The sequence below is a fragment of the Quercus suber genome, unplaced genomic scaffold (assembly GCF_002906115.3).
Source record: "Quercus suber isolate HL8 unplaced genomic scaffold, Cork oak 2.0 scaffold_379, whole genome shotgun sequence".
NCBI classification, from domain to species: Eukaryota; Viridiplantae; Streptophyta; class Magnoliopsida; order Fagales; family Fagaceae; genus Quercus; species Quercus suber.
Window position 1 is genome coordinate 412,579 of NW_027069831.1, and position 10,412 is coordinate 422,990.

At 29.6% G+C, this 10,412-nt stretch overlaps 1 protein-coding gene and 1 long non-coding RNA gene across 2 annotated transcripts; both read right to left on the reverse strand.

Moving 5' to 3' along the window:
• Positions 1-4,055: 4,055 nt before the first annotated feature.
• Positions 4,056-5,802, reverse strand: LOC136062081 (uncharacterized). The gene is made up of 3 exons (XR_010623916.1): positions 5,652-5,802; positions 5,397-5,527; positions 4,056-4,496 (listed from the first exon to the last, which is right to left on the reverse strand). It is a non-coding gene; the product is annotated as an uncharacterized LOC136062081 (long non-coding RNA).
• A 768-nt stretch (positions 5,803-6,570) lies between these two features.
• LOC111996221 (uncharacterized) lies at positions 6,571-7,850 on the reverse strand. Its single transcript, XM_065760727.1, has 4 exons — positions 7,620-7,850; positions 7,118-7,245; positions 6,863-6,993; positions 6,571-6,591 (listed from the first exon to the last, which is right to left on the reverse strand). The coding sequence occupies exons 1-4, from the start codon at positions 7,669-7,671 to the stop codon at positions 6,588-6,590; spliced, it is 315 nt and encodes a 104-aa protein (XP_065616799.1). The 5' UTR covers positions 7,672-7,850; the 3' UTR covers positions 6,571-6,587.
• Positions 7,851-10,412: the final 2,562 nt, after the last annotated feature.

Sequence of the window (10,412 nt, forward strand, 5' to 3'; positions counted from 1 at the left end):
ATTTGGAGTAGGAGCTCAATAAGCCCAATACAATGAATTTGTAGAGAGTGGGTGAGAGAGCTGAGCTGGTTGTGAATGAAACAATGTTCAACGGGGATTTTATTGATCAATCAGTGTAAGAACAACCTTGAAACTTAAATGAATTCATGTCCGAAGAGATAAACTTTTGTACATATCACTCTTAGAATTATCCTCGACTTTTTCTTCCCCTTTCTGTAAGAGGTCCCTTACATTTATATAGTGTTCTTTTAGACTATCTTAATCGTCCACTTGTCTTCATTTAAACGTTCACTTGAGTACCCGTCCCATTAGGTAACTTCGTCGGTTCTCCATGAGTGGCGGTAGTTGAGATTGTACTGTTTAGAGATCTTCTTCACATTAATGCAGCAAGAAAAGTTGTTGCAGTGCATTTAATGCGATGGTAGCAGCTTTTCCTTTAGATATTTCTCTGTTCTTATCATCTCCATGCATGGCTGAAGTTTATCCTTATCATTGGAATCGCTAGGAAGGTTATTCGAAACTCCTAGGTATTGACTTAACTGAGATTCTTTATATCCGAGGATAACACACTCGTCAGACTACTAATGCTCTCTTCGGACTGTGTTACTCGATCATTTCCAGGTATATCTTCCCCACCTGGGGCCTTTCTCAATTGTCTATTTTTCTTCAGACAAACTTTTAGTCTTCAAATAGGGACTTGGGCCTAATACATAAATTTGAGCTTTTATCCCCACAGTTTTTTTAATCGGAAATTCTATTGCACAAATTTCAAAAAATTAAAAAAATTATTTCAATTAAATTTCTATTATTTAAATATCAAGATTTACAAAAGTTTTTATTTATTTAAAATTAAGCTTATTATGATTTTTCATTTTTAGAAGTAAGCCGAGGGTTTGATATAACTATTGAAAATGCTAAATCTATTACATTAATACAAAAAATATACAAAATAAAATTAAGATTTGAGATTTTTTTTTGTTGTAATTTGTGACACATTAGTTTAGACAATTTATATAATAAATTCTTGAATATTCTTAACATTACTTATAATCATTACACAAGGGCAAAGTCACGCCCCCCCCCCCCCTCGCGTCAATGGGGGAAGTGGGGCAATTGCCCCCCCGGCTCCTCTAAAAAATGCTTTGATACCTACTATGTTATTGTATTTAAGTAATTTGCCCCTTGTCAATGGAAAAAAAAAAAGGAAAAACACTCTCATTATTATGAAATAGCCCTAACACCAAAAAGTAAGAATGAAAAAAAAAAAAAAAAAAAGCTTCTCAATTCCCTCGCACAATCACACTTTCACCTATTACACTCTTCTTAAATAGTATTTATTTCAAGTAGTTTTGATCTTGTCCCATCCATTGTACTATTTATAGTTCTTTTCTTTCCTTATTATAATTATAATGCTATAAACATAACTTTTTTTCACAATAAATTTTACAATTGTGAAAATGGTTAATTGTGAAGGGCAAATAACTTACATTGATGAACCCACTATTTTATTTCCTTCACAACTCATAGTCCAATATTTTAACAATTATAAAATTTATTGTGAAAAAATTGTGTTTATATGACAATTCAATTAGTAGGTTCCATAGTTAACCTTTGTAGATTGATTTTTTTTTTTAATTTATTTTAAGCAATCAAATTATGTCTAAATTTTATGTATTTAAATTAATTTCTGTTAGAATAATGTGGCCCAACATAATATATATAATGCCTTTATTATTAACAAATAAATATTCAGTCTCTTATGAAATTATGCAATATTTTTATGATGTAAGATATTGATATATTGAAATAGGTCTACGTAATTTAGTAGACTAAGATTATGAATGCATTCATTGTAGTCCTTGACTTGACCATATCCATCATGATGTAGCCTATTCTGATAGGTATATTGTTGGACCATGTTGGAAAGGAGGTGCAAGTTAAAATTGCTCAGACTATGAAAGACAATAAGGGCTAGTCTTTTGATGGTTAGTGCATAATAATCTCGGAAGTCCTTCCATAATGAGATTCATGCACGTTGAGTGTTGGCTTTAATAAATCTATCGTGTCAATACCAGTAACTTGAACTCCTATTAAAGGTGTTGTCATTATAGTAGTTCTGGATATGAACGATTTATGAATCCATGTAATAGCATGGAGTTACAAAAGTAATAACACATTAATGAACTTCTTCATTAATAAATATAATTAATAAAGTTGTTTATTAACAAATGTAACATTTCTGTTACATGAAGTGTTATTACAATAGAAAGGATTTTATGGTTGGTCATGTTCTTTCTGAATATTATAAATATTGTCAAGGCCACACTTGCAAGGGGGTGTGAAAGAGAAAATTAAGCTCTTGTTAATCCTGACCAGTTGGGGAGAGCATCCTGATTGCTTGTGAGGTCCTTGAATAACATAATCTAGTATGTAAATTTCTCACATCTTATTGTTGATTTTTATTACATATGCACATGATATAATTGTTAATTGATAAATGTATTATATTTGTTTCTATTGAATTATTACTTTTTAAGTATAATTCCAACAATTTCTCACTTTGATTGTTAGTAACTATGATTGATTATTTTTGTTTTTTTGTTTTAATAATATGAAATATATACTTGAAGTTACAATTGTCTGTTTATTTTGTTATTATTATCGATTAATATTTTTAGATTAATTTTGTTTTTAGTATTGTTTTTCAATCTTGTCCCTCTGAACTGAAATCCTGGCTTTGCCACTATCACTACATGTCCTATGACAGGATTTTGCAATGTAGTTCAATATAAATAAATAAAATTTAAGGTAAATTACGTATTTGGTCCCTATTATTTATCAAATGAAGAACCCTACTCCATTTAATTTTTCAAATGAAATATGGTGTAAAAAATAGAGACTAAATATGTAACTTATCCTAAAATTGATTAAAATAACTTACTTTGGATGGAAATTTATTACTAAAGTTTAAGGAACTATTAAATATATATCTCTTAAATTGAAAGTCTAAATCTAATTGAAATTCTTGTAATGATTAGGTTTTCTTTTCATCAGTTATGTTGTTTCAATTTTTTGCGGGATTGTATAATGAATACTAACCGTTTCCCTTTTCTTTTCTTTTTTCATGTATTAGTTGTATATAAAAATGGGTTAATTGCTGTGGATTGTTTGTTAAGCCCTCTATTGTATGACCTTGAGAAGCTTTCTTTCATCGCTCTGTTATGGTTTATTGGTTGTCATTCCTTTGGATCATCTTCCTTGACCATGTCCATGCCCTTAACCTCTTTGGCTTTTCTCATGTCATCTTTTCTTATTCAAGATGTGCTTAAACTGTAGAAGCACGCACTTATTGTTAAGCCTTACTTCATAGGCTTATAAAATTTTCATGAGCTAATTAATAATAAGTGATTTCAAGTCTTTTGATTCCTTAATCGCCAAAACAATATGGTCAAATTTCGAAGCTCATGACTGGAGGATTTTGTCCACCACATGAGTATCATCGAAGTTTTAACAAAATCTTTTTAATTGATTCGCAACAACCAACATCCTTGAAAAATAGTCCAAATCTAACTTGGATTAATTCTTCCATGTGTGAAGCTTTAAACTCACTTCTCAGCGTTTGAGAACATGAACTTTTTTTTTTCATCTTATCAACATCAAGGAGAAAGTTTCTAAAAATTTCCCATGATTGTTTTGGATAAAGTGGTTTCATATAATCCCAGATAAATTCAGGCTAGAGCTTGTTGATATATATATATATATATATACACACATTTATTTTTAGTATTTGGCAAGACTTTATTATGATATAGAGTCAAATTTACTTTCCCCAACAATACAGAAGGATTCCCCATCACCATTATATTTGTGTGTGTGATTAATTAGTCTATACTCTACCATCTAGATCATCACAAATTCCGTCACTTATATCTCTAATTTTTTTTTCATTGGGGCCAGCATGGGATGGTCTCTTTGAGGCCATATAGGATTACCAAGTCAAGAAAAAGTGTTAGTCACATTTACGCTCTACTCCAAAAGGACTAAACTAGTTACAATTAAAATCCAAATCAACATAATATATCTTCATTATTAAATTTAAGAATAAAAAAATGTTACATAACACACTCAATCACACTCAATCCAAAATCATTTAACAGTCTCTTTTTATAGGGCTGGAAAACAAAAATTGCAATGCCATATACATAACCTATTTACACGAAAGTAACAGCTCAAAACCTATTTATCAGCTGGTTTAGGGCTTTCGAAGCACAAGATTGTACTACCACTACAACTTATAATTAGGGATATAAATATAATATATGCACAATATTCTAATTCGATTCGATTGACTTAATAAAGATCAGGTGCTAATTCCCTCACCAGTGCTTGATTTCGAGGTGTTCAGGCCAGCTACATGGAACTGAGATGTGTAAGTGTTGGATGCACCTTCAGAAAGAGGTGGCTCATTCAGAAATGCCCAATTACTCCTTGTCCACCTGCAATCACAGCCAAAAAAAAAAGAACGTTTATACGCATGAGGAGGAGGACAAGAAGATAAAAAGTGCTAATTATATTCTTTAATTTATTGGGGTTTGAATCAAATTTAATTTGTAATCTATATAATTGTAATTATACAAACCCAATATCAATATCCTCTAAAATTTCTTAAGATGCCTTTAAAAGATTTCAACCTTATGATTTATCAATCAAATTTGAAACATGCTTCATCTCAATTTTTCATTTCGTTATTTAAAAAAACAAAAACAAAAACAAACACTCTAGCTTCCATTTTAAAATAAAAACTCCACATATTGAAACCCAATTAAAAATGTTAGATTAATGATTAAAATAATTAAATTTAATTAAAACTTTTGGGAGTAAATAGTCCAATTAGTAAGAGAAAATCTGGATCAACACATCATTAAAATGTTACATTAATGATTAAAATAAATAAATTTAATTAAAAATTTTGGAAACAAATAGTAATGTACAACAGTTAAATGATTAAATTTATTATTTCATTAAAATTTTGGTATAAAATGATAATTTACCACACTATCCAAGCAAGTGATCTTCGAATCTTGTCTACCCTTCACCTTTTATTAAGAAAAAAAAAATCATACACAATTATTCAGATAGAAAATCTAAAAAATACAACAATCTCGTTACATTCTGAACACACTAAATTAATACACTATAAGGAAATACAATAAACCTCAAGTAGATAACATGTAGTTTTTTAATTCAATATCATTTAGGCAGAATTCAATTTTTCATACTCAACTTAAACTACAGCAAATGGCAATTTCCCCATATCAAAGAGTGCAGCTACTTAAGCTCAGAGCTATTGTATATTGGTGTTACTTAAGGGTTAAACAAGGCTAAATTTTACTTACCAGCCATTTTTCTTGATAATTTTCTCCAAGCTTGTTTCAGTGTCCATGTGCATGAAGCCCTCCCTTCTATTGGCCAAAGGCGCCGAGTTCGACCTCTCGAACTTTTTCCCAGAGTCTCCAAATGTGCTTTCCTGTCATATTCATTTTGAGAATTTGTGTATCATCAACTACAAATTATAAAGCATGAAAAAGAGAGAAAGCAAATATAGGAAAAGGCTTTTCTCATGCGTTTCTTTATGAGAGAGATAAGCACACCTGAGTACTACTACCCGATGGACTAGACAGGATGTCACTACGATGTTCTCCCTCTGCTTCCTTATTCTTTGCTTTCCAGTAGGAAGAAATCTCTTCTTTAGTTAATGACAAATTCCTTTTGTATGCCACTGAAAAATTCGCTTATCATAAACAACAAGTTTTTCAAAAGACTCTTGAAAAATAAAATTCTAACTGACAATTTTTTTATTGTAATTTGAGAATTGAGCAACATAACACTACCGACATAGTAAAATATACCAATAAATATTACAAATTTGAATTTATTATTTTACAAATTGAATAATTATTCAATTTCAAAACATATTAAATAAATACGATGTAATAAAATTTGTAATATCAAAAAGGTTGTGAAACATGTTATCTTCATATACTTATTTAAAATTTGTGCTAATTATATTCTTTAATTTATTGGGGTTTGAATCAAATTTAATTTGTAATCTATATAATTGTAATTATACAAACCCAATATCAATATCCTCTAAAATTTCTTAAGATGCCTTTAAAAGATTTCAACCTTATGATTTATCAATCAAATTTGAAACATGCTTCATCTCAATTTTTCATTTCGTTATTTAAAAAAACAAAAACAAAAACAAACACTCTAGCTTCCATTTTAAAATAAAAACTCCACATATTGAAACCCAATTAAAAATGTTAGATTAATGATTAAAATAATTAAATTTAATTAAAACTTTTGGGAGTAAATAGTCCAATTAGTAAGAGAAAATCTGGATCAACACATCATTAAAATGTTACATTAATGATTAAAATAAATAAATTTAATTAAAAATTTTGGAAACAAATAGTAATGTACAACAGTTAAATGATTAAATTTATTATTTCATTAAAATTTTGGTATAAAATTGTAATTTACCACACTATCCAAGCAAGTGATCTTCGAATCTTGTCTACCCTTCACCTTTTATTAAGAAAAAAAAAATCATATACAATTATTCAAATAAAAAATCTAAAAAATACAACAATCTCGTTACATTCTGAACACTCTAAATTAATACACTATAAGGAAATACAATAAACCTCAAGTAGATAACATGTAGCTTTTTTATTCAATATCAACTTAAACTACAGCAAATGGCAATTTCCCCATATCAAAGAGTGCAGCTACTTAAGCTCAGAGCTATTGTATATTGGTGTTACTTAAGGGTTAAACAAGGCTAAATTTTACTTACCAGCCATTTTTCTTGATAATTTTCTCCAAGCTTGTTTCAGTGTCCATGTGCATGAAGCCCTCCCTTCTATTGGCCAAAGGCGCCGAGTTCGACCTCTCGAACTTTTTCCCAGAGTCTCCAAATGTGCTTTCCTGTCATATTCATTTTGAGAATTTGTGTATCATCAACTACAAATTATAAAGCATGAAAAAGAGAGAAAGCAAATATAGGAAAAGGCTTTTCTCATGCGTTTCTTTATGAGAGAGATAAGCACACCTGAGTACTACTACCCGATGGACTAGACAGGATGTCACTACGATGTTCTCCCTCTGCTTCCTTATTCTTTGCTTTCCAGTAGGAAGAAATCTCTTCTTTAGTTAATGACAAATTCCTTTTGTATGCCACTGAAAAATTCGCTTATCATAAACAACAAGTTTTTCAAAAGACTCTTGAAAAATAAAATTCTAACTGACAATTTTTTTATTGTAATTTGAGAATTGAGCAACATAACACTACCGACATAGTAAAATATACCAATAAATATTACAAATTTGAATTTATTATTTTACAAATTGAATAATTATTCAATTTCAAAACATATTAAATAAATACGATGTAATAAAATTTGTAATATCAAAAAGGTTGTGAAACATGTTATCTTCATATACTTATTTAAAATTATTTAAAAAAACGGAAATTTTGTCAAATAAGATTAATTTGGACAAGGTTTATACCAAAAGAAGAAGAAGAACAATTTGGACAAGGTTAGTGAGATTACCTGACTTTGGATCTTGGTAGGGCGAGCCCCACCCTGCCATTAAAGAACCCATTTGCTCAAAGATCACTCAACTAAAATTGCTTAAATCAGAGAGATATATTTATATATAGTTAGCATGTATCTTTCTTGAATAGTTGGGAGATATCTTTGTATATAAGCTGCTGTTAGTGCCAGTGGCGAGGTCTAATCCTTTATTGCTTTGTTCTTATCTCCAATCACTTTTTTTATTAGGAAAGAGGATAAACTATGGCCCAATTTTTGACTTTATCCTTAAGTTTGGGCTAAGGATAATAGTGTGTAACAATGACAGGCTACAATGACCTTTTGTACATGAATGATCACTTAGCCCACAGATTAGATTTACTTGCAAGGTGGCATGATGCGATGGTACTGATGTATGAGGAGTCAGCTTAACGCGGCGGACACACTCGTGTCAAAGATTTTAGTCGTTCCGATCGATCTACCAGCCCACAGATTTACATATGCCGACATATGCTAAAGAACTGGCAAATTACACGAACTTTTACCTCAAATTGTGTGACTTTGTTGTTGTTCTAGCGTTATTGTTTACATGCGAAACACTTGCATTATCATCAATTCGTTTACTAAATTTAGATAATAAATTAGTGCCAGTCAATCTTTCTCCAAATGTTGTTGACCTAATAAATTTAATTCACTCATTTTGTGATTTGAGGAATACAAATCCTCTTATTTGAGAAACTTATCCTAAGAATTTTGGAAGGTACAATCACGATGGGTTGTATGAACAAATTAATAATGCATTTATCCATTGAATGTACTCCTAATTTGTTGTCAACTTGCTTTCCTTTTCAAGAAAGGACCCACTAGTAGGTGGAATTCATAGTGTAATCACGAGGGCAATGGCTTTTTTTTTTTTTGGTGGGGAGAAATTCAAGGGGGCAAGGTTTAATTATGGATTTTAGCTGCCGGTGATTTAGAAACTTATCCTAAAAATTTTGGAAGGTACAACTACGATGGCTCAAACCCTCCAAATTTTTTAGTTTTGTATAGTTAAAATTAGTAATAATTTTAACATTATATATTTTTTGGATTATATGAACAAATTAATAATGCATTGATCCATTGAATGTACTCCTAATTTGTTGTCAACTTGTTTTCCTTTCCAAGAAAGGACCCACCGGTAGGTGGAATTCAAAGTTAGTGTAATCACGAGGGCAATAGCTTCTTCATTTTTTCTTTTTTTTCTTTTTTTTTTGGAGAAATTCAAGAGGCCAAGGTTTAATTATGGATTTTAGCTGACGGTGATTTAGAAAAAAAAAAAAAAAATCTTAAAATTAATAACATTTTCTTGGGCTCTAATTAATTTAAAGGAAAATTTTAAGTACAATATTTAAATGATATTTTTTAGGTTTGTCTCTTAAAATTCAGTCAAGTGACTTTTTTTTCTTTTTTCGCATAAAATGAAAGTATATTTTTAGTTAAGTAATTACGTGATTGAATTTTAAGAAGGAAACATAAAAAACAACAACTAAGGTATTGTATTTAAGTTTTATTCTTGTGTTTGGGTGGAGATTAAAAATTAAAATTATTTCACTATTCAACTTATTTTTACTATTATTTATAAGTCCTACTGTACTTTTTGGCACTATTCACCGGCCGTAATGTACTATTTCAACTAACTTTTATCTTTATCTACAGTACTTTCAGCAATATATATATTTTTTTGATAGAGAGTAATAATTTTTCAATTTTAGCAAAATAAACGATATCTAAACAGACCCTTAATTTAATTAGTAGAAACTCTTGTAATCAAGACTTGGAGTTAAATCTTTATAATAAAAAGATGAAACTCATTAATGTATTAATTAAAGATTAGAGATTCAAAACAATTATCTCATTAATGTATTAATTAAAGACTAGAGATACAAAGCATTCATCTTGTAAGTTACGCCATATAATATTCATTGATCGAAATATCCCATTTATTTTGTGTGACACAGACATTTTTTATTTTATTTTATAATTTGGAATAGAAATTTACTTTGAATTTGAATTTGGTAAGGACAGAGTATAAAACTAACGTTTTATACCATTTAATAAGAGATTGTCACATCAATATTTCACTTAAAATTCAATATATCCTACCACACTTAATAATATCTCAATAAATTCTCAATTTGGTTAAATTTATTATGGATTTTAGAATTAATTGGGTGTAGTTGTGCTTATTTTTAAATATGTAATAAGATGATATAACATGAAATTGGAGGGGTAAAACATGAGTTTTATACCACATCCTTATAGAATTTAATCTTTTTACTTTTAACCTAATTTAAGTGGGGGAACTTGTGTATAATGGTTAGTGCTACTAAACACGTTACGATATGAACACTTGTCCAATTCATTTAAATGTATGTGAAGTTTCTTTCTATATATTTGAAATCCTAACTCTTAGTCCTCCTAAGATCATTCTTATCAAGAATGCTAAATATTTTAGTATTTACTACTTCAAAATCCTACTTTATCAATTTTAACATACCATTTTACAATCCACATTCCACCAAACATCAAACATTCTATTTTTTTTACAACTTCATTTAAATAATATTATTCTTATTTTACCACTTTCTCTCTCTTTTCACCACTTTCTTCTCAACGATTAGCCATTGTCAACCACCACCACCATAAACCATCAACATTCAACAGCAAACCTAGATCCATGGCCAACCCATTGCCACCATAATCAGTATCCATCCAAAAATCAACCCTATAGCCCAAAAAAAAAAAAAAAAATACAACAACAACAACAAC